This window comes from Balaenoptera acutorostrata, chromosome 12 (genome assembly GCF_949987535.1).
Source record: "Balaenoptera acutorostrata chromosome 12, mBalAcu1.1, whole genome shotgun sequence".
NCBI lineage: Eukaryota > Metazoa > Chordata > Mammalia > Artiodactyla > Balaenopteridae > Balaenoptera > Balaenoptera acutorostrata.
The window spans coordinates 59,261,025-59,288,497 of record NC_080075.1 but is presented as its reverse complement, the minus strand read 5'-3'; the positions used below and the strand labels follow the sequence as shown (position 1 = coordinate 59,288,497).

At 36.2% G+C, this 27,473-nt stretch overlaps 1 protein-coding gene across 4 annotated transcripts in view; it reads left to right on the top strand.

The window, feature by feature from the left end:
- The window catches only part of EML4 (EMAP like 4), a 163,499-nt gene that overhangs the window by 102,031 nt on the left and 33,995 nt on the right, over nt 1–27,473 (top strand). For all 4 annotated transcript variants that reach the window (XR_009009919.1, XM_057558212.1, XM_007167109.2 and 1 more), the window contains 7 exons: nt 8,942–9,065; nt 10,345–10,494; nt 14,408–14,477; nt 15,530–15,640; nt 17,792–17,887; nt 23,463–23,597; nt 23,712–23,847. Coding sequence is in view for 3 of the 4 variants with exons in the window: in XM_057558212.1 (XP_057414195.1) it covers nt 8,942–9,065; nt 10,345–10,494; nt 14,408–14,477; nt 15,530–15,640; nt 17,792–17,887; nt 23,463–23,597; nt 23,712–23,847 (822 nt within the window). In the remaining variant the exon portion in view is untranslated. The remainder of the gene's footprint in view (nt 1–8,941; nt 9,066–10,344; nt 10,495–14,407; nt 14,478–15,529; nt 15,641–17,791; nt 17,888–23,462; nt 23,598–23,711; nt 23,848–27,473) is intronic.

The following is a 27,473-nucleotide window of genomic DNA, read 5'->3' as shown; positions in this document are numbered from 1 at the left end:
AGAAAACTGGAAGTACAAAAGCCCTGAGGCAAGAGCTTTCTTGTTGTGTTAGGAGTAGCAAGGAGGTCCTTGATCATAGTGTGCACACAATTTTGTATTTGTTAACCATTGCATTTATAAAATATAGACTCATTCTAAGCAACAGAAGAGTCATTGGACACCTCACTTAGGAAAGGGAAGCAAAGTTGTTTAGTGGAAAGAGCGTAAGAATAATAATAAGCATGAGACCTAGTTAGGGGTGAATCACAGAAATTTAAAGAATCAGAATCCTACAATGACTAAAATTATGAGTGTTGGTTGGGGAGGAACTAGAAATTTCATTTGCCAAAGGAAATTATGAAAAAAAAAAATCCTTCATCTGATAATAAATTTTTCCCTATGACTCTTGAGACCTTGGACCTCAGTTTCCTTACATATACTTAGGCTTAGACTAGACGTTGCCGAGAGTCTCTTTAATAACTTTTTGAAAGCTCTTTCTTATAGCAAATAGAAAATGGAAGGCAGCCCCCATACCTTCACTAACTCATGTTTAATCTACCTTTAAAAAATTTGAATACAGGTGCTTTTGTTCAGTGCCTTGTATTGTTTTCTGACCTGTTGGCTCCAGGCATGTTCTGTCCTAAAACCTGATCACATCTGTGTAAACTAAGCATTGTATCTGAAAGAATAACTAAAATTTACCTGTAAGAATATAGGATAGCAGTCCTACTGACACTGTCTGTATATTGTGTTACCTACTGAGAGGAAGTATATTGTCCCCTGCTGAAGGGTACAGTTTGAAACAAACCAAAGAAATCAAAAGCCCTTAATTGCACTACAGATAGAATCTTTCCTTGCTGTTTCTGAGATGATATCCAAAACTTTGCAGTTCCAGAATTCGGAAAGAAGGGTGCTAGCTTTAAGTCTATTTTAAATGTGAATAAGCAGGAAGGGCAGGAAACCAAATATTGCACCTCCAAAAAAATACACTCACTTATAAAATTTACCTATTGGCATATGTTAAGTAGGATATATAATCATTACTTGGATCCCTAGGTCTGGGCTTTGTCCAGGTATTCTCTGTATTTAAAAGGAGACGAAAAAGGGGGAACCTCTTCTCTCTTGGAGATTTTTTTTTTTTTAATATTTATTTATTTATTTGGTTGCACCGGGTCTTATTTATTTATTTATTTTTTTATATTTATTTTTGGCTGTGTTGGGTCTTCGTTTCTGTGCGAGGGCTTTCTCCAGTTGCGGCAAGCGGGGGCCACTCTTCATCGCGGTGCGCGGGCCTCTTCACCATCGCGGCCTCTCTTGTTGTGGAGCACAGGCTCCAGACCCGCAGGTTCAGTAGCTGTGGCTCACGGGCCCAGTTGCTCCGCGGCATGTGGGATCTTCCCAGACCAGGGCTCGAACCCGTGTCCCCTGCATTAGCAGGCAGATTCTCAACCACTGCACCACCAGGGAAGCCCACTTGGAGATTTTTTTAAGCAGAGATCTGATATCTTGTTGGTAACAGTCTTATAGATTAAAATGTATTTAAATGCTGTCCAATTTTTTTAGTATAAATTATCCCAACTTCTAAGATTCTAAGAGTATGTGTTCTTGACATCCTCTTTCCTTATTTTCAGCTGAGAAAAAAGTCCCAAGTGCCCCCTTTGAACATGGAGAATATGACTTTTCATGAGAGTATCCTAGTCTTGTGCATATTTATTTTATTCCAGTTGAAGACTTTTCACCCATACTGAATTTTCACAACTGTAGGCATAAGTTTTTTTTTAAAAAAAATCTAAACTAGGGACTTCCCTGGTGGCGCAGTGGTTAAGAATCCACCTGCCAATGCAGGGGACACGGGTTCAAGCCCTAGTCCGGGAAGATTCCCACATGCCGCGGAGCAACTAAGCCCGTGAGCCACAACTACTGAGCCTGCGCTCTAGAGCCTGTGAGCCACAAGCACTGAGCCCTCGTGCCACAACTGCTGAAGCCGCACGCCTAGAGCCTGTGCTCCGCAACGAAGAGAAGCCAACCCAGAAGAGTAGTCCCGGCTCGCCGCAACTAGAGAAAGCCCCCGTGCAGCAACGAAGACCCAACACAGCCAAAAATAAATAAATTAATTAAAAAAAAATCTAAACTAGAAAATACAATTAACTAGAAAATCTCCATTCCTTAAGCATGCCAGTTAACTGAGCTCGTATAGTTAGAAATCCGTTCTGTCCAGAAACCGCAGTTAGATTCCACAATGTGTTGCCCACTCTATCAATTGTTTACTGTTTTCCTGAAGCACTTTGAAAAGAATTCTGAAACTTGTGATTAGTGTAGCAGAAAAGAGGTACAAATGATCAGTGACATATACAAAACTGCAAGAAAAGGCATAGTGAATCACATGCCACATTCCTGAGCTATACTCATAGTTGATTCTCCAAGGAACAATTTCACCAAAAATATTCTATTGATTATTTCCTTAAGTAATGCTTTTTAAACTTTTTAAAGATTAAATATTTTAATCTTTCTAAAAATACATGCAAATAATATTTCAAGCACCTATATACTGACCACCCAGATTTATTAGATCTTTACATTTTGCTTTATTTGACTCAGGTTTTTGGGTTTTGGGGGTTTTTTTAATTAACTTTTTTTTTTTTTTTTTTGGCCACGCCATGTGGCACGTGGGATCTTAGCTCCCCGACCAGGGATCGAACCCATGCTCCCTGCATTGAGAGCATGGAGTCTTAACCACTGGACTGCCAGGGAAGTCCCTTTTTTTTTTTTTTTTAAGAAATAAAACATTACAGATGAAGTCTCTCAATACTCTTTAATTAGAATTTCATATATGGGTTTTTATTGTTCCCCTTGGGCCTCTTGATTTTCTTTCTGCTATAGTTAATTGAGAAAGACTTAGAGGGATAAATATTTCAATATCTGAAGTTTCTTTTTTTGATTTCTTATTTTAAAAAAATTAAATCCAACTTGGTGTATTCAGATAAAATGAAGAATTTTTTTCATTTAGTGTTTAAGATAATTTTTCCTGGGGATATAAATGAGTGATTTGAGGGACTTTGTAAAGTACAACCATGTTTTGCTTAGTTCAGAAATGTTTTCAGCAGTATAGCAAATCTTTCAGAAGTTTTGTGTGCCTTATATTGTTGGAATAGACGTATTTCCCATCTTTTACCAAAGAAAGCCTTTTTCACACAGTACAAATAATTAAAATGCTTACACAAACTCCCATGTCTGATATTTTCAAGTAATTTTATGGCAATCACAGTTGTAAAAAAAAACCAAAAAACAAAACAGCAAAGAAAAATCTGATTAAAGGAGGTTTAGATTCAAGAAAGTAATTAACTGCAAATTGGCTTTTTACTGTAATTAGATAAGTGTTGACCAGCAGATACATAAGACTTGCTTATGTCTGTCTTGTAAGCTCCTAAGAGGCTAGGTTAACATCTTTTACATCTTCATTGTGTAACCTCACCCCACCCCCATGTAATTAAGAATTCAATAAAATTTACCAGCTAGTAGAACTCTACCTATAGAACAACGAAAATTAAGGTAGCATTTTAGTATTTGGTCAGATTTTTCAGACCTGTGTTCTTGTCCCAGCCAGTAAAACTAACTACATAATATTTGGCAAGCACAATTAGGAATTTTTTTTTTTTTTTAGGAATTTTTTAAATGAGCACAATAAGATTAGATTATATATCCTTCTAAATTCATGACTCCCCTTTTTATTTTGGAGTCTACATTTATGATCTATTTTTACAACTAGACCTTTGAAAAGGGGTGAAATTGAGACTTTATTATAGCACAAATCAATTTCCTTGTTCAAAAACCAAAGATCCTTACAGATTACATTGTTTCATTGGAATTTTTAAAAATTATTACTGGAGTGTAACTGGATCATTAACTGGGACTTGAACTATTTTGTTTAAAAATAAATGAGTTTTAAGAAAAGATTTTAACTTTCCTTAAATGGTCTTTGTCACTTTCTACCATAAAATTGTGAACAGTATTTCTAGCATCTTGTTTACCAGCCTGTTCTGTAGCTCTGTGGTTTTGGGGAATAGAACTGGTAGTGTCAGAGAAAAAGCTCAAATTAAGTAAAGATTCTTAAATTTTCTGTTTGTTTGCTGGAATTAGGTAGCATCTCACAGCTAGCTACATTGTAGTTAAATATAAAATTCAAATTCAGTTGTGGGGGGAGCTCTTTAGTTCTAAAGATTGTAAAATATAAAAATGAATTCCTAAAGTGAAAACTTTAGGAGAAAGATGCTTTAAATTGTAAGCATTCTAGAAGTTCAGAAGGCTTTCTACAAGCGGCACCCATTACATAAACAAGTACAAGTCATAGTCCAGACCCTTGAAGCTCTGCTGTTGCCTTTGAAAGGCTTTCTTTAAAATCTCTAGGTGCAGAAATAGAGCAAGCTATTTAAAAGAAAAAAAAAGCACAGGAGGAACCAATCTTGGAGCAGAGTATGCCCAGTACTAATTTTCTTCTGCACTCCTTGAATTTTTCCTTTTGCTTTGTTATAATCTGTGAAAGATTAATAAATTTTGATAAGCATCTTTTAAACATGTAATGTTAATAACCAGTTATTTATATCAGTATGAATTATTTCAGCAATACTGCTTTTCTCAGAACACCTGAGAATAACTATGCCAAAAAGTTTGGATTAGGGAATATAATGATCATTTTGCAATTTGAAGCACTTTGGTGGATAGGACAGCCCAGGGGAGGTGCTAAAGTAGAAGCACATGAGGAGACTGAAGGGGAAGGACTAAGAGGTGTGCGAGAAGGACATGGAAATACAGTATTTCAAATTTTTGCCTAGCATTCACTCTTCCAAAAGATAATAGAGCAGAAACATCTTCCTCTTCTGTTGTACTCTCTGATTTCCTGTTGTTGGGATCCAGAGCTCAGGCTAATACTATTTGGATTATAAGGAAGCTGTACTGTCAGGTAATTGGACTTATGTGGACTAGCCTAAAGATATCACCACGGTCTGAACAGTACTGTCCAATAGAAACATAATGTATAACACACATATAATTTTAAATGTTCTAGTAGCAACATTTTAAACATAAAAAGACACAGGTAAGATTAAGTTTAGTATATTTAATGCAGTATATCCAGAATATCATTTCAATGTGTGATCAATATAAAAAAACATTAATGAGATGTTTTACTTTTTTTTTCATACTAAATCTTCAAAATCTGTTGTGTATTTTACACTTACAGCATGTCTCAGTTCACACTAGCTGCCTTCTAAGTGTTCTACCAGTGGCTATCATTTTGGATAGTGCAGATCTAGAACATAGTTTAGAATGAAAATATTTCCCAACAGAACACAGTCTAGGAACTCATTTGACCTCTCTGAGCCTTGGTTTCCCCTTCTGTAAAAGTAGCCGTTTGAACTAGGTGAGCTCTAAGATTTCTTCCAGTTCCAGCATTATATGTGTCTAGAGAAATGAACTAATAAAATTTATGGTATTTATGGTATCAACAATATCCCACAGAATTTTCCTTCCTTCGTTCGTTCCTTCCTTCCTCCCTCCCTCCCTCCCTCTCTCTCTCTCTCTCTTTCTCTCTTTCCACACCACGCAGCTTGTGGGATCTTAGTTCCCCGACCAGGGATTGAACCTGGGCCCCAGCAATGAAAGCACCAAGTCCTAACCACTGGACCGCCAGGGAATTCCCTGAATTTCTTCTTTTATAATTAAGCATTGATCAGATTCAATGAAGAATATTTTATTTGAGCATAAGCTAGTAAGTGGTAGAGCTGAGATTCAAACAAGGTCTGTGTTTATCACAAAGCTTGTGTTCTCTCCACTATACTGTATAGCCTCCCTCTCAGTCCCAGGAATTTTCACAATGTCAAAATAGGAGATAAAATGTTGAGATTAATTCCATTTCAGGAAGCAGCAGCTTCACTATTGAATACAGATAACCCTCTAGTGTGTTTACTAATTATTATGAGATAATTTAATCATTTCTTTCTCACATTCCTTTTCTGGACCACCAGACCTTATTAATGTATTAATTAATGTTACTGATCTCATACTCTTCTTTGACCAGTCCCATGGCCCATCTCTTCCCCTTGACTTTCATGCTGGTATACAGTGAGGACAGCCAGAAAGTAGCATTTGGGTAAAACAAATTGTTAAGTTGTTCGACTATAAGATCAATAAGACTGACAGCCTCAAGAAAAGGTTTGCAGTGAGAATTTGACTCAACAGTGATTGAGGAGGAAAGAGGTTCTTCTTCATCTATATATTTTACCTAATTCCCAAGGTAAAGACTCTTCTTAGGTTGCAAACTAGTGAGCTACATGCAGGCCAAAGATGTGTTTTCACATGGTATTCTCCCTTTTTTTGGCAAAGGAGTAAACGTTTAAAAATTGGGAGATTTCACAGTAAATTATAGATTTTCTGTTTCTCTTGAAAAATGAGAAGATCTAGCAGCACTGGGCTCACATCTTTCCTGAGGATGATTAACTGCTGCCTTCCTGAGATGGGGCCTGGTGTATGCCAGTGCCCGAACCCCAACCGGTCGTCCTGTATTCTCCCACTGCTCTCATTTTGCATTTCCTGCCTGGGCCTGTAGATATTTGAACTTGTGACCCATGTATTATAGTGTACCTGATAGAACCCTCAGAATTCTAACTTATTTGCTGCACTTGCTGTTCTGTGGACAGTCACTTTAAAGCTTATGAAGAGAGATTACAGTGTGTTAAATCATGTATTACAAGCAATTCCTAGACAGTGTTTAGAATGGTCATAAATCCTTCACAAAGGGAAGGGAATAAATATTTGTCAAAGACCTTACACTTTACAGTGTGATATTTACTCAGTCATAATTCTGAATGGTAAGTAGTATTATCATTTTATTTATTAGGAAAATGAAGCCAAAGTCACATAGCTAGGAAGGGGTAAAGCTGGGATTCAGATCCCAATCAGTCTTTTTCTCCAAAGCTCCTGCTCTTTCCACTGTAATGTGGTGCCTCCCTCTCAGTCTCAGGAATTGTTCCCAGTGTCTAGATTATATTCTCTGCGTCCAGCATGCATACTGCCACTTTATCGGCAGGAAAAGCATTTTCATTCTAACATGCACTGCCATTTTTATATTAGAAAAGTTCACAGGCACTAGATACATAGTTCCTTTGCTTATAGTTAGTTGCTTGTGCTGCTTGACAGTGCTAAAGGAATCAATGCAGTATTCTGAGCTGTCTCTATTAGCAAAGGAGAGGGCTTTTTTTTTCTTTGATGCTATCCCTAACCCATTCCCTTTGCTGGACATATAATCTCTTCTAACTGGCAATAGAAGCATCTATTAAATATTTTATTTTTTCCATTCAGAAAGCATTTATGCTATACACCTCTGATCAGTGATCTTGGAAGAAATTCCAAAGGACAGGATATTTCCCTTTAAGAATTCATATTCTTTAAAAAAAAAAAAACAACTAGAGGGAAAAGTATGTAACAAATTGACACCTATAAGAAAGTGAACTATATAAAAAATGGCAAGGAGATACAGATAAAGATGATTGCTGAAGGGAAATAGTTACAGCTGATAACTAAATCATTTAGTTATCATCAAAGTCCAGCTATGCTACAACTCATCAGGAAGCAGAGCCCACTCTTAGATTCAGAAGTAATAGAGACATACATCATGTGGTATTAAAACTATGGCGTGGGAGGTCTTAGCCTGTTCTTAGATCAAACCCTGAGGCCGAACACACTATGAGTAATAATAATAAAAATAACTTGAACTTCTAACCCATAACAAGCACAGTTTTAAAATCTGACTCTGAAGAAATATTTACAGACATTCAGCAAATAATTTCTTTCCTTCTTCCATGGTTTGCATTACATAAGCTATTGGATTATCTACTCTTCTCCTTAGTAGCTTAGGTCATTATTAGAGGTCCTAAGGTTGTATCAGCCTCTGGTTGATGATCACATTTTCAGTCTGTTTTTAACATGATTTTCATATAACAGACAAGTTAGCAAGTTCTAGACATTGCCTATGCTTTTGTACTCAGTCCCTTATTTTCTCCTTCCCGCTTAGGTTCTTTTGTAAACATTTCATGACCACCATCAATATTTATTAAACCTGTCTGTATGTAGGTTGGGATGCTGGGGCCAGGGATCCCAACACAGTCTCACACACAGTCTCGTTTGTTCACTTAAGTATTGTTTTCATTTGTAAAAGGTGTACAATAAATATTGATTTGATTCTGGAGTTGTCTTTTTAACATTTTTAGTTTTAGACTGTTGCACATCTTACAAACAGCTATTGGTTTATATAAATAAAAGATGTTTTTGCTGCTAACTAGAAAACTGTTTCCGTGCACTGTCTTTAAAATGTTAGTGTATTATAATTTAATTGCTTAGACTCAAGGCTGATTGTAGGCATGATTGTGAAGTAGGGGACCTTGGTCCTCTTTCCATCCAGCTCTGGTCACTGCCCTGTGTAGCAGAGTGCTTAGTCTCTCTCCCCGTCCTGACTTATGAGGGTGTCTGACTTCACTCCTCATGGTATATTCTGAGGCCATGTTTTGTATGCCATTAAACGTCAGTAGGTTGATCAGGTAGTGTGGTGGACATGGTTGTTGTCTACTCGGATAATCTCTTTTCAATTGTCAGAGAAACTGCCATCACAAAATTATTTTCTTTTCATTTTTGTACCTCAACTTTCCTGGCCGTCTTGTTGAAATGTGTCAACTTATAGATAAATTATATTTTAATTATGAAAATAGTTATTCTTACTTAAGGAAATGACCAATGGTTTTTTTCCTACAATGTTTTGGACTAGGTCTTTATACAAAAGCAATCATGTATAATGAGACTAGAACTCTGAAGTAGCTATTTTTTATCTGTTTTTGTTGTATCCCATTAATAATACACTTTTCTATGAATATTCAGCAAATACATCTGTCTTAATTTTTTTCTTGTGTCTTAACAGAAGGAGAATATGTTAAAATGTTTATGCGAGGTCGACCAATTACAATGTTCATTCCTTCTGATGTTGACAACTATGATGACATCAGAACAGAGCTGCCTCCTGAGAAGCTCAAACTGGAGTGGGTGTATCCTTTTCTATTGTGACAGCAAATTTGTTTGCTTTGTCTTTAGTTTAAGAAAAATTAGTTTACTTGACCTCTATCAAAATTGTCTTTATGCCAAAAAAAGTAAATGTAATAAACATAGCAACCACTTGAGAAAGTAAGGAGATGTCATCTCTAATCCTTTCACATATTACATGTATTTTGCTATTAGCAATTTAAAACCACCAAAATTAATATTTTCAGATAGGGTAAACAGTATCCTACGAACATCGAGGCAGGTGCTTGTGGTGTGGTAGAAGAGACGTCAGATTAGAATTGGAAAGCTAGTGTTTGAGTCTTGGCTCTGCCACTTATCCCTAATGAACCTTACTTCCTTCACTTATAAAAAGATGTTAATAATCCCTATCTCACAGGTCCATTGTAAGAATTAAGTAAGAAAACATCAGTTAAGCATTCTGTAAGCTGTGAAATAATGTGAATTATTTTATTAAGAGCTCAGATTAGCAAGGTGGATTCTAATTTGAGAATTAACTTCTTCACCACCAGACTTTTTAAAAAAATGAGTATATAAAACAAAGTGCTCCTTATTTCACTTAGAAAGTCTCATTTCTCTTAGACCCTCTAAGAAACTCTCAGTGAAGCAGAAGGAGCTAATAGTTTGAACTCTGCTTTCTGCCTTCATTCTCCTACATCCTCCTCCCCGACACTTTGAATCAGTTCCTCCTTCTGGCAGAAATTAGCTTGAGAAAACTCACCAATCCTGTTATTCTGTACAACTTCTTAGTGGACACTCTGCCTATGCCAGACTGTGCCTGGCTATCTCTTATTCATCATTTAGGTCAAGCGTAAGTGTCACTTTTTCAGATAGCCCTTCTTCTGATCTCTCTCTTTTTCTCTCTCCATTTAAATTAGATACTCCTTTTATGCTTTCTCCTAGCCTCCTGTTATTTTTCTTTCCACAATTTCTAATGATATATTTGGTGTTAATTTTTGTCACCTTGCAAAGCATAACCTCTAGAGACATAGGCCCACATTTGTTTTGTTCAGATGTGTGTGTTCAACTCTGTGCCTGACACATATTAGGAGCACAATATGTATTTGTTTGTTGAATGAGGAAACTAAGATTTAAGCATAATAAAAGCTCTTGGGGTTCCACAAGGGCTAATGGCAGGACATGAGTTTTCTAGTTCCATTCCAGTCCTCTTTTCTTATACCTTTCTGATTCCCTTAAGTATCCATGAAAAAATTGTTTATTTAAACTTTGAAAATTATGTTTATTAAAAACCTTGACTCTTTTAAGATATGGTTATCGAGGAAAGGACTGTCGAGCTAATGTTTACCTTCTTCCTACCGGGGAAATCGTTTATTTCATAGCATCAGTAGTAGTACTATTTAATTATGAGGAGAGAACTCAACGACACTACCTGGGTCATACAGACTGTGTGAAATGGTTGGTATTGTTTACATTTGTTCATTTTTTAATTTCATGCTCTTATTTTTTAAATCTGGATTTTTATTGGAAATGATTTCCTATGGAAAACTCAGAACTTAAGGATATTATGGGCATTCTGTAGATAATTTCAGAAAGAAAAAAAAGACTTACAGGCCTCCAAAATGGTTGGTGTGATATCCACTGCAATAAAACGTATCATCTATAAATCTCAATTGGGACCTCTTCTTCTTTCCCACATCTTTTATGGTCTTTTTCTTCTGGCCTATAACATCAAATATATGTGGGGCATTCTAGACTTTTACATACTTCTGAGAGTGATTATTGGTTACTAAATATTTCTCAAGGATTTATTTTATGTAGGTAAATTTTGAACTTGATGCTTTTGGGGGGAGAGGGAATCATGGCTGAATAAGGATTAAAGTATCCCATAGGGTGTCAAACTGTAAAAAAGTGAGAACTCCTTTTATATGCTTGGCATGTTTTTAAAGTACTCAATTAATTTTACTACTTCTTAGTTAACTTTAATTATCTATTGCTTAAATTCATTACTTTCCAACATTTAAAATCTTCTATGTCTGTACTATTCTGGCAACTGTATCTTTATCTAGAAAAAAATTATGCTAATATATATTAGACTATTAAAATATATAGATTGTTAAACTTTTAGAGATGATTAAAATATTGCCTTTTTCACTAGAAGAATAATATGTGTACAGAATTACTTATTACAACATCATTTGTGATAGAAAAGATTGGAAACAGCCTAAATATCTTCTAGCTGGGGACTAGTAACATTGTGGTGTACCTATAGGTTACCATGCAGCTATAAAGAAAGAATAAGGTTGGATGGACTTAGAGATTATCTTACTGAGTGAAGTAAGTCAGAAAGAGAAAGACAAATACCATATGATATCACTTATATGTGGAATCTAAAATACAACACAAATGAACATATCTACAAAACAGAAACAGACTCACAGACATAGAGAACAGACTTGGGGTTGCCAAGGGGAAGATGGGGTTGGGGAGGAAAGGATTGGGAGTTTGGGATTAGCAGACTCAAGCTATTATATAGAGGATGGATAAACAACAAGGTCCTATTGTATAGCACAGGGAATTATTCAATATCCTGTGATAGGGAGCTTCCCTGGTGGCGCAGTGGTTGAGAATCTGCCTGCCAATGCAGGGGACACGGGTTCGAGCCCTGGTCTGGGAAGATCCCACATGCCGCGGAGCAACTGGGCCCGTGAGCCACAATTACTGAGCCTGCGCGTCTGGAGCTTGTGCTCCGCAACAAGGGAGGAGGCCGTGATAGTGAGAGGCCCGCGCACCGCGATGAAGAGTGGCCCCCACTTGCCACAACTAGAGAAAGCCCTCACACAGAAACGAAGACCCAACACAGCCATAAATAAATAAATAAATAAATTTAAAACGCACCTCATAAAAAATTTTTAAAAATTTAAAAATAAAATAATATCCTGTGATAAACTATAATGGAAATGAATATGAAAAAGAATATATATGTGTATAACTGAATCACTTTGCTCTGCAGCAGAAATTAACACAACATTGCAAATCAACTATACTTCAATAAAATTTTTTTAAAAAAGAAGGAATGAGGAAGGTCTTTGTGTATTAATATGGAAAGATCCCCTAAGACATACTCCTAAGTATAAAATTTAAATAACAAGAAAATGTGTGTGTAGTGTTCTACCATTTGTGTAAAAAGGAGGTGGAAGATAAATATTTATGTTGGCTTCCACATATGTAAAATTTTTCCAGAATTATTAATAAAAAGAAACTGATTACAGTGATTACCTGGGGTTGCAGGGAGTAGGGATAATAGCGAGGTAGATGAGATTTTAGCAGAATTTCAATATGTGTTTTTATAGCTTTTGATATTTGAACCATGCATATATATTACCTAATCCAGCAATTTCACTTTTTAAAATGTGTTTTAAAAGATTGGGTTTTTTTGTATTTAAATTCTTTCCACAACTTTTATTTATTTTTTATTATTTTTTTATTGGAGTATAGTCACTTTCCAATGTTGTGTTAGTTTCTACTGTACAGCAAAGTGAATCAGCTATACGTATACATATATCCCCTCTTTTTTGGATTTTAATATGGCAAAATGTTAATGTTAGGGTTTTAATTACTTTTAATATAATTGACCGCAATAAAGGATGTGAACTATTTAAGTAAGAGAAAATAGAATTAAAGAAACATTGATAAACTCTAGCCTCCTTAGTAATAAAAGAAAATAAAGTGATACCATTGGACTTCCCTGGTGGTGCAGTGGTTAAGAATTCGCCTGCCAATGCAGGGACACAGGTTCGATCCCTGGTCCAGGAAGATCCCACATGCTGCGGAGCACCTAAGCCCGCGAGCCACAACTACTGAGCCTGCATGCCACAACTACTGAAGCCCACATGCTCTAGGACCCACATGCCGCAACTACTGAGCCCATGTGCTGCAACTACTGAAACCCGTGCTCTGCAACAAGAGAAGCCACCACAATGAGAAGCCTACATACTGCAACAAAGAGTAGCCCCCACTCACCACAACTAGAGAAAGCCCACGTGCAGCAAGAAAGACCCAGAGTGGCCCCCCCCAAAAAAAATTGATACCATTTATACCAATCAAATTATCAAGGCATTTTAAAAGGTATAATTCTTAATATGGGGAAGTTTTAGTGACACTTTTCAAACATTTTTATTTATGACAATTTAAATTGATACTACTCTTCCGGAAAGTAATGAGCAATACATACCAAGAACAAAAAAGTTATACTCTCAGTTGCGCTTACCCTTTGGTTGCAAGATGTAGAAGAATTCTAGATATGGATGTGAAGACATCCTTTTAAAAATCTTGCTCATCACTCATATGTTTAGCATGAGAAATGTGGGCATCTATTTTGCAGTATTTTTAGTTTGTACTTAAAAGTTTCTGGCCCAAAGTTTAACTTAGAAGAGTTTAGTGTTAAGAACTAATTAAAAGGTTGGAGGCACTGTGTGTGAAGATGTTGACTGCCGTGTCCTTTGTAGAAAAATAGAAATGACGAAGGAGGTATTAAATCAATAATATGCATGAGGATTATGTGACAGTTGGGAAAGTACTTATGCTTTTTTTGTTTCTGTTTTTTAATTAATTTTTAAAATTTTATTTCTTATTTTTGGCTGCTTTTGGGTCTTCGTTGCTGCACGCGGGCTTCTCTCTGGTTGCGACAAGCAGGGGCTACTCTTCGTTGTGGTGTGCAGGCTTCTCACTGTGGTGGCTTCTCTTGTTGGGAGCACAGGCTCTAGGCACACGGGCTTCAGTAGTTGTGGCACACGCGCTCAGTAGTTGTGGCTTGCGGGCTGTAGAGCGCAGGCTCAGTAGTTGTGGCGCATGGGCTTAGTTGCTCCGCGGCATGTGGGATCTTCCCGGACCAGGGCTTGAATCCGTGTCCCCTGCATTGGCAGGCAGATTCTTAACCACTGCGCCACTAGGGAAGCCCATGCTTATGTTTTAATAAAGTAAAATTACACAATGCAATATTGTATCTTCACTGTAATAAAACCATGTGAATATTTATTCCTAGGTGCAGGACTAGAAAGGAACTTGAACAAATGAGAACAGTTTAATTTATCATGCCACAATTATGAGTAAATATTTTCTTCAGATTTAGTGTTCTGATAATTTGTTCAGTTTAACAAAGAAGGAAGTAGTACAGCTGAAAACTTAGAAAAGAAATCCTTTATGTAATTGATGTTTATTTGATTTGCTAAAGAAAATAAAACAAATGGGTCACGTTGAGATTTTTTTAATGATTAAAAACTATTTGTTTGAAAAATGTTGATACTTAGGCATATTTCTGCTGTTTTATGTCTTTCCTGTATTTAAAATTGTTGTTAATACTGCTTTTTAGCCTTGCTATACATCCTGACAAAATTAGGATTGCAACTGGACAGATAGCTGGAGTGGATAAGGATGGAAGGGTGAGTGGCACAGTTTTATGCATTCTGTACCTAGTGATATTGATATTAGAATGGAATTGATTGTAATTTTAACCATAACTCATTTATTTTATTCTCTTAAAATTTAACTATTAAGGGATTTCTAGTGTAAGCAGGGAAGAAAATATTAGGATGTAATAACATTCCAAAAAAACAAAAGAGAGTCAAAGTAAAAATTTTTTTTCAAAAAAAATAAGTGTTCTCCCTAAGGAAACTATTTACTTGTAAAAATGGGAGAACTGATAAGCTTGTTAAAAAAATTTTTTTAAACAGAGAATAATTTATCAATGTTTCCCTAAATTGATGAATCCCTTGATTTTATATATGACTAGAAATAACACTTAAAATTTTTCAGTTATTATTCAGTACTGTTAAATTGGCTTATATAACAAATCCCTTATTTGTAAGGATCAACAGTGAATATTAATGATGACTGATTAGCATGTATATGACTACTCATGACATTTTCTGACTTAAAGTTTCTTTAAAGAAAAAGGAGTTGGAGGGGTTATATTGGATGACTTTTAAGACCCCTTCCAGTTGTAAATTCTATTTAAGGACTGTTTGCTTAGCAATTTATTGGACACTGATTCTTTTAAAAAGTATTATTTTCTCAGGAATGAAAGTAATGCTAAAAGCAGGATTTCCAGAGCAAATTTGCTGGTGTTACAATCCTGACTCCACCTTTTAATAGCTGGATAACTATAGACAAGTTATTATCTCCATTTCAATTTCCTCATCTGTTAAATGGTGGTTATAATAAATAGCACCTAACCCATAGGTCTGTTAGAATTAAATGAATTAATACATGTAATATACTTAGAATAGTATATAACACATAGTAAATACTCAAATCATTTGCTGCTACTGTTACCACTTTTGTTATTTCCTTATTTTCATGGTATGAGAAGAAAATACCTGCTCAAGATTCTTTGGGGGCATATGTTAACAGTTCTTGTGGGAGCGGTATTTATTTTCATCTCCCTAAATACTAGTTGTCTTGCTGTCTTGTGTTTTTCCCCTTGTTTCTGCAGCCCCTGCAACCCCATGTCAGAGTGTGGGATTCAGTTAGTCTATCTACACTGCAGATTATTGGACTTGGAACTTTTGAGCGTGGAGTAGGATGCCTGGATTTTTCAAAAGCAGTAAGTATTTAAGGGAGTTAGCCAGCTGCACAAAGACACAGAAAAGAAGTTAAGCTCAGTTTTGTTTGTGTCTGTGTTCATAGAAAGTGATAATTGAATTGAAAAATTAGATGTTAGCTATTGCTTAACAATGGCCAGCATTTTAACCTAAGTGCTAAAGTACTTTGGTTTAGATAGGATCCAGGATATTTCGCTTAATTATACTTACCTTGTTCTGTCCTAAAATAGGATTCTAATGTAATAGCAGGAAATGGTTAAAGGAATGCATACATAGCATAGTAAAATTGAAACAAGCAATAAGATGTGCTTTTGCTTCAGCTTGAATCATGGAGATCTATTTTATTTAGAAAATGTACAGACGTGAAACTTGGCCAGTTCTGCCACAAGTATTGTCTTTTCTTAATGTCATATTGGAGTAAAGGAAACAATCAGACCTTTTGTGTTCACTAAAATCATGAATTGTTTTGGTTCTGAATTGATGACAGCATGATTTTTTTTAATTAATTAATTTATTTATGTATTTAATTTTGGCTGCGTTGGGTCTTCGTTGCTGCGTACGGGCTTTCTTTAGTGGCAACGAGAGGGGGCTACTCTTCCTTGCGGTGTGCGGGCTTCTCATTGCGGTGGCTTCTCTTGTTGGGGAGCACAGGCTCTAGGCGCTCAGGCTTCAGTAGTTGTGGCTCGTGGGCTCTAGAGTGCAGGCTCAGTAGTTGTGGTGCACGGGCTCAGTTGCTTTGCGGCATGTGGGATCTTCCCGGACCAGGACTCGAACCCGTGTCCCCTGCACTGGCAGGCAGATTGTTAACCACTGTGCCACCAGGGAAGCCCCGACAGCATGATTTTAAATTTAAGTTTAAAATTCAGTGTTCAGCCATCTTACCTAAGCCTTGAGACTTTATTTTGGGGAAAATAAAACAAGATGTTGCTCACTTAAACATTCTATTTATTCTTGAATTATATGTAATTATTATAGAGTATACAGGAAAACTTCTTTATTTTAGGATCATAATTTTTAATTTCAAATACAAATATCCCTCCAGATTTTATTGGGCCTCATTCATGCTTTAGAATATATTTATGTATTCATATTATCTCTTCAGTTCCTAACTGTCAGCAGCTATATTCTGGATTATGGGTGTTTTGTGGGACATGGAGGAGCAAGGGACATTTTTAGAGCAGAAAGATCAATTTGGGTGGATATAGGAACTTTACCTGCAGGCCCTGAATGTCAAGGGGTATAATGAGTCAGGAATTGGGAGAAAGGCATTTAGAAAAGGAGACGAGAGGACGGAAGGGAAATACTTTTACTACCTTTTTTACCCCCCCAAATCTCTATAACAGGAACTGTTGTCATCTTGTTGATACCATTGTTACAGTGTTAAGACTATCTTGGATTGCCTCACACTCTGACTTTTCCTCATTTAGATAATCATTCCAATACAGGATAAAAGAAAGATAAAGAGGAAAGTAAGCTCTGCCCTTCCTCGGTACCTCTCACTTATCACCACAATATTTCTTTGTTCCATAGACATCATAAGGCATATACTACAAATGCTACTAGAAAAAAAATAATCTTTTAGTATCATCCACAGTTCTTTTTCTTAAACTGGGAGGCATTAGTTATGTTTTTATCTTGTTTATTCATGTTAATGTAACTCAGGTATATCATGGAAAACAAATAGGAAAACTTTAAAATAGCCATTAATTTTAGCTTGTTCTATCAAACTACCAAAATTTAGGAGCAAAGTTATAAAATTATATACATTTCACATCTACCTCAAAGGAAAATACTTTAAATGCAGTCAGACTACTTTAAAGCAGAAAATACTTGAAGATGCAGAAGGGACTAGGGTATCCTCCAAATTAATTATTTGCTATCTCTGAATAATAGAAGTGGCTAGATAGCAAGTGGAGATCAACCTAGGGGAAAAAATTAGAAATGGAAAAAAAATTTTTTAAGACTTTTTATTGTATTTCTGAAGAAAATACAGTCTTAGTAAATAGTATATTCATTATATTTCAAGGAACCATGAGTTTAAAGGATTTTGGATTATCTTAAACTTGGCAGTTTTAATAATATGGTATTTCTTTTTAGAAAGTCAGCCTTATCTGAAAATTTTTAAATGCCTGTTTAAATTGACTTTTCTTTAGGATTCAGGTGTTCATTTATGTGTTATTGATGACTCCAATGAACATATGCTTACTGTATGGGATTGGCAGAAGAAATCAAAAGGAGCAGAAATAAAGGTAAAAACATTTTAATTGGGTATTATCTTTTAGAATACATTATTTGTTTTGTAAATCCTTGGAAGTATATTGCATATCCTTAGGTTTCAAGAAAGCACCAGCTGGCCAAATTCATCAAATTTATTGATTTGTCATTATTCTTATGGTAGTCAGTTTTAAGATACAGTAGTCAAGCAGCTTCAACCACTTTCAGTGATATTTCAGACACATTGTACTACTGAAATGCCAAAGTAGTTGGATGTGTAATCTCAAAGTTAAGACTGTATACTCTACTTGGCTTCTTCTTCTTTAACAAAATATGTTATTTTTTTCATTAACAAAATATGGTATTTTTTTCAATCTTTAAAGATTAGAAAATCTAAAGGAAAAATTCAACCTTTGGAATATGGCTGACATAACTGAAAAGCATATGTAACGATAAGTTTTTTGGTTTTAATTATGTTTATGGGATTATTAAATAAAATGCTACAGCCTTTGTAGTTGCTAAGGAATAGTGTTAATCCTTTCATTTAGAGCAGCCTATAACTTGTAAGAGAGGAATGAGGTTAGCATTGCAACTGCATTCATATGGCTCAGAAACGGCCTCCCTCTGACAGGCTTTCAAAGGGATTCAAAGTGAGAGGATGGCTTTAAAAAAACTTTTTAAAATTTATTTAATTAATTAATTTATTTTTGGCTGCATTAGGTCTTCGTTGCTGCGCGTGGGCTTTCTCTCGTTGCGGCGAGCGGGGGCTCTCTTCATTTCGGTGCGTGGGCTTCTCATTGTCGTGGCTTCTCTTGTTGTGGAGCACGGGCTCTAGGCACGCAGTCTTCAGTAGCTGTGGCTCGTGGGCTCTAGAGCGCAAGTTCAGTAGTTGTGGCGCTCGGGCTTAGCTGCTCCACGGCATGTGGGATCTTCCCGGACCAGGGATCGAACCCGTGTCCCCTGCATTGGCAGGTGGATTCTTTTTTTTTTTTTTTTAAGATTGATTGATTGATTGATTGATTGATTGCTATGTTGGGTCTTCGTTTTTGTGCGAGGGCTTTCTCTAGTTGCGGCGAGTGGGGGCCACTCTTCATCGCAGTGCGCGGGCCTCTCACTATCGTGGCCTCTCTTGTTGCGGAGCACAGGCTCCAGGCGCGCAGGCTCAGCAGTTGTAGCTCACTGGCCTAGCTGCTCCGCGGCATGTGGGATCTTCCCAGACCAGGACGCGAACTCGTGTCCCCTGCATTAGCAGGCAGATTCTCAACCACTGCGCCACCAGGGAAGCCCGGCAGGTGGATTCTTAACCACTGCACCATGAGGGAAGCCCCGACAGGATGGCTTTTAAAAGCCTATGACATATTTGCTATACTCTTAAATAACGTCACATTCCTCTTCAATTGTGCTCTCTCTTAGTTTTGTGTAAGCTTCAAGCTTTCAGCTTGTTGGATGAAAAGAGGTTATGTCTTTTAAATAGTATAAGTTAATCTTTTGAAAGTAGTAGAGTAGATTTGATTGTACTTGAAAGGAATACAAGGTGTCAGGAAACCTCAGACTTTAAAAAACATAAATGAAGATAGATTGTCTTTTTCAGCCATCATTCAGAGTAATTTAACATTGAAACATAGGGAAGTTACACCGAAGTGAAATATGTGAATTTTGGTCCTTTGTAGGAAAGGCTACCAGATGAAGTCTTATGATTTTCCTCCTAGTGGCCACTCCTGGATCTCCTTTCCAGAACCTTGGGTGTTGGTGTTCCTGAGAGTTACATCCCATGTCTTCTGTTGATATCATATGCTGCTCCTGTTGTTCCCATGGCCTTGGTTACTACCTGCCATGTCCCACATCAGCTAACTCCAGCCCAGAGTAGCAAGAGCAATTCTTGTTTGCCTGCTGGACATCTTTATTTGAATGCCTCATCCCGCAAGTCACAAGCAATGTGTCCAAATCTGTACTAATCATATTTGTTAGCCCCCAACCAGTTTGCCTCTCAGTGACTAACATCACATTCCACTTAGTTGCTCAAGCTGGAAACTTGGGCATCATTCATGATTCCTTTTCCCTCACTTTCACACCCAGTCAGTCAGCAAGTTCACTCAACTCTGTATCCCAAATATCTATATTAGAACTCTTTCATTGCAAACGACTTCAAAACAACTAAAGCAAATTTAACGAGGGTTTATTGATTCATGTTTAGGGAGTTAAAGAAAACCTCTAGTAAAGGTCAGAGGGAGATTTTGCCTCAGGAATGATTTGATTCAGGGACTAGATCACTGATTCTCTGTCACCCCTCTTAGCTTCTCCCTGTGTGTTAACTTTATTCTTCTGTAGATAAGCTCTGTCCTGGCTTATGTCACAAGGATTGGGGATTTAATACATTACTTGTTAATTTATGTAAATTCAAAATTCAGTAAGGCAACTCATAACCTTATTGACAGATATTAAAGAAGACCTAAATAATTGGAGGATTATACAGTAGTAATGGATACAAGCCGGTATCGTAAAGATGTTAGTTCTCTGCATATTGGTCTATACATTCAACATAGTCAAAATCCCAGCATGATTTTTATAGACGTTGACAAGCTGAATATATGTGGAAATATGAATCAGTAAGAATAGACAAAATCACCAAGGTTGGTGAGGGAGTAAAGTAACTGGAACTCTCGTATACTGCTGCTAGTCATGTAAATTGGTGCAGCCCTTTTGGAAAACTGTTTGGTATTACCTAGTAAAGTTGAACACATGTATATGCATACCTTCTGACCCATCCTGTTCCACTTCTAGGTATAAACCCAAAAGAAGTATATACATGTGTTGACCAAAAAACAAGTAATCAAAAATAAAAGAAAAAATTACTCAAATGCCCATCAATAAGAGAATGGATATATCAATAACGTGGTCTTTCCATACAAAGGAATACTATACAGCAATTAGAATGAACAAATTACAATATATGCACCAACATTTGTGGATCTCACAAATGTAATGTTGATTAAATGAGCTAGACACAGAGGAATACCTTCTGTATTATTCCATTTAAATAAAACAGACAAAGCTAATCTTTGCTGCTGTAATCAGGATCATGGTTACTTCAGCAGTGGGAGGGGATAGTGAGTAGAAAAGGGATCTGGGGTGTTTCTGGGATGTTAGTAATGTTCTGTTTCTTGCTTTAGATGCTGTACAGAGGTGTGTTCAATTTGTGAAAACTTATCGAGCTATGTACTCTGGATTTGTGAGCTTTTCTGATTATATAGTGTACATCAATAAAAAGTTAAAAGTAAAATATCCTGTAAGGCCACACTCATACCCAAAGTGATTTATTTTCATAGATTATTCAGTTTATATCTTGAATATCTCACCACTGGAACCATGGGTTTGTATACTTGGGAATATTTATAGTTAGCTTTATAATCCTTGATTAATCAGTTTGGCATAAGATCCAACTGTCGAGTAGTTTTGATTTTTTCCAAGTGAAAACTAAGGACTGTTGAATCAGTTTTTAAAAGATTCCAATTCTGGAAGAGAGGTGACTAATTTTGCTTTGTTATCAACACATTATCTTTTCCTTTTTCTTCTTTTTTCCTTCCAGTTTTATTGAAATATAATTGACATACAGCCCTGTATAAGTGTAAGGTGTATAGCTTAATGATTTGGATTACATTTGTTATGAAATGATTACCACAATAAGTTTTGTGAACATCCATCATCTCAGATAAATAGAAAATTAAAGAAATAGAAAAAAAATCTTTTTCCTTGTGATAAGAATTCTTGGGATTTACTCTTTACAAGTTTCGTATATAACATTCAGCAGTGTTAATAATATTTATTATGTTGTACATTACATCCCTAGTAGTGTACTTTTTTATATATTTATTTTTTTATTGAGGTATAGTTGATTTACAATGATGTGTTAGTTTCAGGTGTACAGCAAAGTGATTCAGTTATACATATGTATACACACACATACACATATACACACAATATGTATTCTTTTTCGAATTCTTTTCTCATATAGTTATTACAAAATATTGAGTATAGTTCCCTGTGCTATACAGTAGGTCCTTGTTGTTTATCTATTTTATATGTAGTAGTGTGTATATGTTACTCCCAAATTCCTAATTTGCCCCTCCCCCAACCTTTCCCCTTGGATAACCATAAGTTTGTTTTCTATGTCTGTGAGTGTTTATGTTTTGTAAATAAGTTCATTTGTATCATTTTTTTAGATTCCACATATAAGTGATAGCATATGATATTTGTCTTTTTCTGTCTGACTTCACTTAGTATGATAATCTCTAGGTCCATCCATGTTGCTACAAATGGCATTATTTCATTTTTTTATGGCTGAGCAATATTCCATTGTATTTATGTACCACATCTTCTTTATCCACTCATCTGTTGATGGACATTAGGTTGCCTCCATGTCTTGGCTGTTGTAAATTGTGCTGCAGTGAACATTGGGGTGCATGTATCTTTTCAAATTATGGTTTTCTCTGGATATATGCCCAGGAGTGGGATTGCAGGATCGTATGGTAGTTCTATTTTTAATTTTTTAAGGAACCTCCATACTGTTCTCCGTAGTGGTTGTACCCATTTACATTCCCACCAACAGTGTAGGAGAGTTCCTTTTTCTCTACACCCTCTCCAACATTAATTATTTGTAGACTTTTTGATGATGACCATTGCAATTGGTGTGAGGTGATACCTCATTGTGGTTTTGATTTGCATTTCTCTAATAATTAGCGATGTTAAACATCTTTTCATGTGGCTTTTGGCCATCTGTGTGTCTTCTTTGGAGAAACGTCTGTTTCTCTTTTGCCCATTTTTTGATTTGCTTGTTTGTTTTTTTGATACTGAGCTATATGGGCTATTTGTATATTTTGGAGACTAATCCCTTGTCGGTTGCATCGTTTACTAATATTTTCTCCCATTCTGTGGGTTGTCTTCTCGTTTTGTTTATGGTTTCCTTTCTGTGCAAAAGCTTTTAAGTTTAATGAGGTCCCTTTCCTAGGTTTTTTTTGAGGAAAGAGCATAAAAGCTCTTTGTTTTTTTTTTGTTTTGTTTTTTGTTTTTTGTTTTTGTTTTTTTAGCTCTTTGTTTTTTGTTTTTTCATTCTGTGGGAATCAGTAGTGACCATTCTGTATCTACTTATTATGTCTTCAGCATGGGGATGAATCTCTAAATCAGTAATATTTTCCTGAATGAATGGTCAATAGTATAGTACAAAGAAAGATAAGACTGGTTTGTTTTTTTTAAGACCAAAATGGCAATGTCTTTAAGACAGCATGTACATTGCTCTTTAATTTGCTAGTTTTAGCATACTTTTCCTTGAATGTGCAAGAAATTAAAACAACCTAAAACTAATTCGTGTAAATGTCTTCCTAGTGCAGAGTTATTATATATAGATAGCATAAAAGATGATATAATAGGATAAGGACATCAAATTTAAGTCATTATTCTAAAAATCTATTATTAAAATGTTTCAGGAAAATAGAACTTTGAAGGAAAGGCATTTCCTTAAAAATTTTCCCTATCTTTGATTATCAGTACCTGTAATTGGCACTTAATGGAGATAAGGATATACATTCATCTAAAGCTTTATTTCTCTTTCCACAGACAACAAATGAAGTTGTTTTGGCTGTGGAATTCCATCCAACAGATGCAAATACCATAATAACCTGTGGTAAATCTCACATTTTTTTCTGGACCTGGAGTGGCAATTCACTAACAAGAAAACAGGGAGTTTTTGGGGTAAGGACCAGAATGTTATAACTTCATTATAAAACTTTAATTTTTTAATTGTTGAGTAAGCTTAAAGTCATCATGCCAAAGGGAAAACTGAAAATTTTCATTGTTTCATTGTAGAAATATGAAAAACCAAAATTTGTGCAGTGTTTGACATTCTTGGGGAATGGAGATGTTCTTACTGGAGACTCAGGTGGAGTCATACTTATATGGAGCAAAACTACTGTAGAACCCACACCTGGGAAAGGGCCTAAAGGTACAGTATTCTCATATTAAAGTCATTCCTTTCAGTTTGCGCATATTGCTATTGCAGTCCCATCTCTTACCCAGACCAGGAGAGAGAGAGCTGCAGGGAGACAGTATGAGAGTCACCAACATACATTTTGTTTTTAAGGTTCTTCATGACAGTCTTTTTTTAAATCTCAAATTATTTACTCATTTATTAAGCATATGTAACCTACATTTGACTACACTGTACCTTTCCTTCCAGGAGGTTAATACAAAATAATTAGAGATGATACAGATACACGTTAATTAAACACCGTAAAGATTAAGAGAGAAGTCATCCCAATCTTCAGTATTTCGTGAAGCCTTCACAGAAGAAATGATATTTCTGTTAAGCCATAATGAATGTGCAACACTACAAAAGATATGGAACTTTGATCCCAGTTAGGGATCAGTGTAAGTTAAGGGAGAAAGATGGTTATGAACGTGAAGCATCCAGGATAGTGTGAATAAACTTGTCATGTGTTAACAAAAACAAGAGACAGCTAGCATGAAGGAAATACAATTTTAAAAAATAGTAGTGAATTGCAGTTCCTCTTATCAATTAAAACTAATATATACTAAGCCGATGAAAATTCAAATAAGGATTAAAGATACAGATTTTCCGAGTTATCCACAAGAATTCTAAAAACTGGTTGAGTTCACCATGGAAGAGAGAAGAGCTGTGAGGCCAAGGATCCTTAGTCCCACAGTTAGATGACCAGAAAAGAGCCTACAAGGGTTACAGAAGTGAGATTTAAAAAAAAAAGTTAGCAAGATAGAACTTTTTATTTAGTGCCTGAACAAAGAAGCAGAGAATTCCCAGGAGTTTCAGTGCTATAGGGAGATCAAGAAGAATAAGAACCAAGAAAAGACCAAAGGAGCTTGCAATTTCAATAGAACATTAAGGCCGTAGAACAGCTAAGTATAGAATAGCCAGTTTTAAAATGGAGAATTTTGGGCTTCCCTGGTGGCGCAGTGGTTAAGAATCCGCCTGCCAGTGCAGGGGACACGGGTTCGAGCCCTGGTCCGGGAAGATCCCACATGCTGCGGAGCAACTAAGCCAGTGCACCACAATTACTGAGCCTGCGCTCTAGAGTCCGTGAGCCACAACTACTGAAGCCTGCACAGCTAGAGCCTGTGCTCTGCAACAAGAGAAGCCACCGCAATGAGAAGCCCGCACACCACAACGAAGAGTAGCCCCCGCTCACCACAGCTAGAGAAAGCCCATGCGCAGCAACAAAGACCCAACGCAGCCAAAAATAAATAAATAAATAAATGTATTAAAAATAATAATAATGGAGAATTTTGAGAATCCCAGTTGAAAATGGAATGGAAGGCAAAGTTACTAGAATCAATCAGTAGTCTTTTTAAGGTTGCCTAAAACCTGAGAGTAAAATGGATATTGTGGTGGAAAAAAGACTAAAAATCTTAGAGAGAGAGATGAGAATAACTGGTTTGGGCGTAAGAAGAAAGATTTTATCCTTGAAAAAGAGTAATAGCCTACATTCTATCCTGAGATCTTATGTGGCTAAATGGTGGAGGTCATGCAGGATGACATTGCTCTCAGTAAAAGTGGCTCCCTGTTAAAAACTTGAAGTTTTTATTGTTAATGGATAATATAAGAATAGTAATATAGTAAAATATCACATAATCAGACTCCATTACTTCAGAATTCTACTTGTTGGAATTCAGCTGAAACCTTTGACTTGCCTATGGAATTGGATTTATTATAATAAATGAATACTAAAACCAAAGACCTACAAATTTAGAGGTATCATTTTCTAAATAATTAGTGATTAAAATTATCCATATCAACTCACAAAAGGATGGTTCCAAGGACCTTTTCTTAACAGCTGTTGGTTAACATAGTTATCTGTAATATAGAAAGATAGTCCCAATTACTACATTTGTGGTACGTTTCCTCCCTTTCTCTTCTCCTTTTCCCAGCATAGCAACAGACTTTTTGGTGTATGGACACCAAATTCCCTCCAGTACTGACACCTGGCCTGAGCGCTGTAGCCAGTGTAAAGTAGATCACCAGTTTATGATAAAAGGAGATAACTCAGGAACAGCCAGATGGAAAAAATGCCCAGGGCAAGGCCTGGGAAAAGGGCCCGCCAAGAACCTACATGCCCTTCCCAGGCGTACCACTCTCCCCGAATCCCCTTGTGTTCACCAACCCAGAAGCTCCTGGTTGAGGATTCTTAAGAAAAAAGAAAAAACAGTACTATCAGTTGCCCTCCCCACTTACCTCTCTTTTCTTTTTCCTGGGCACATTTTTTTCAGTATCAGAAATGCCAGGAACAGTATTATCAAAACAGTGACTTAAATTGTTGACATATTATCCTACCACTCTGAGCAGAGTTTGGGTATAAATACACCCTTCATTAGCCTTAGTGTGCGAGGTGAGAGGCAGGGAGGGGTTCAGAAGTTGTTTTTATTTTGGTTTTCATCTGAAAAACTTGTGGCTTAGCCTTTGTGCAGAGAAAATCTGCATATGCACGAACAGAAAACAAAATCTAATCTTGTAAACTGCTGGGCACATGAAATTTGCTACATGATTGACCCTATTTTGGGCAAACTTGCTGAGAATTTTGTTTCTTCCTTTATATTTGGGGTTTTGAGGTATGTAAATATGGCTGGAAAGGATTTGGTGAGTTTAGTGAAATAAATGTGTAAGCCCAGATCAGAACAGATGTTCATAGTTTCCATTTTTAAATTCTTGCCCAAAATTTCAGTAGATTGATCCAGTTTGCATATTCCCTAATATGATATTTCTGTGCCCATGGCAGTCTTTATCAACCAAAATTTGACTATACTGTGATATTGCATCTGAAAAAGGGACTTTGGGGGATTGCAGAAGTATAATTTCACAGCTAATGCTTTTATTCTAGTAAATAGGAGACAAACCAAAACTGTGTTTTATGCCTCATAAGGAGCTCTCTTGCTTCCAAACCATTTTTTCCTTACCTTAAGTGTAATTTAACAGGACTCTTCAAAGAATTATTTTCTGTTCTCTTTTTTTTCCAGTTTTATAACATTTTTAATGTATAAGCTTGTCTAGCTTAAGGTGTACAACATAATGACTTGATATCCGTATATATTGCAAAATGATCACCAAAATAAGTTTAGTTAACATCCATCACCTCACAGTTTTTTTTTCTTGTGATGAGAACGTTTAAGATCTGCTCCCTTAGCAACTTTCAGATATACATTACAGTATTGTAAACAGTAGTCACCCTCTTTGCGTTAAATTTCTAAGTTTGTACCTTTTGACTACCTTCACCCATTTCTTCTACCCACCTCCCCCACCTCTGACAACCACCAGTCTATTCTGTTTCTGTGAGTTTATTTTTTTTAGATGCTACATATAAGTTAGATCATATGTTGATAGCATTTGTCTTTCTCTGTCTGACTTTTTGCACTTAGCATAATGTCTTCACAGTCTATTCATGTTGCATATGGCAGGATTTCCTTCTTTTTTATTCCATTGTATATATATACCACATTTCCTTTATCCATTCATCCATCTATGGACATGTAGGTTGTTTCAGTTTTTTCTATTTCTTATGTGGGTATAAGGTATTTATTATTTCCTACACACAGGAAATAGTT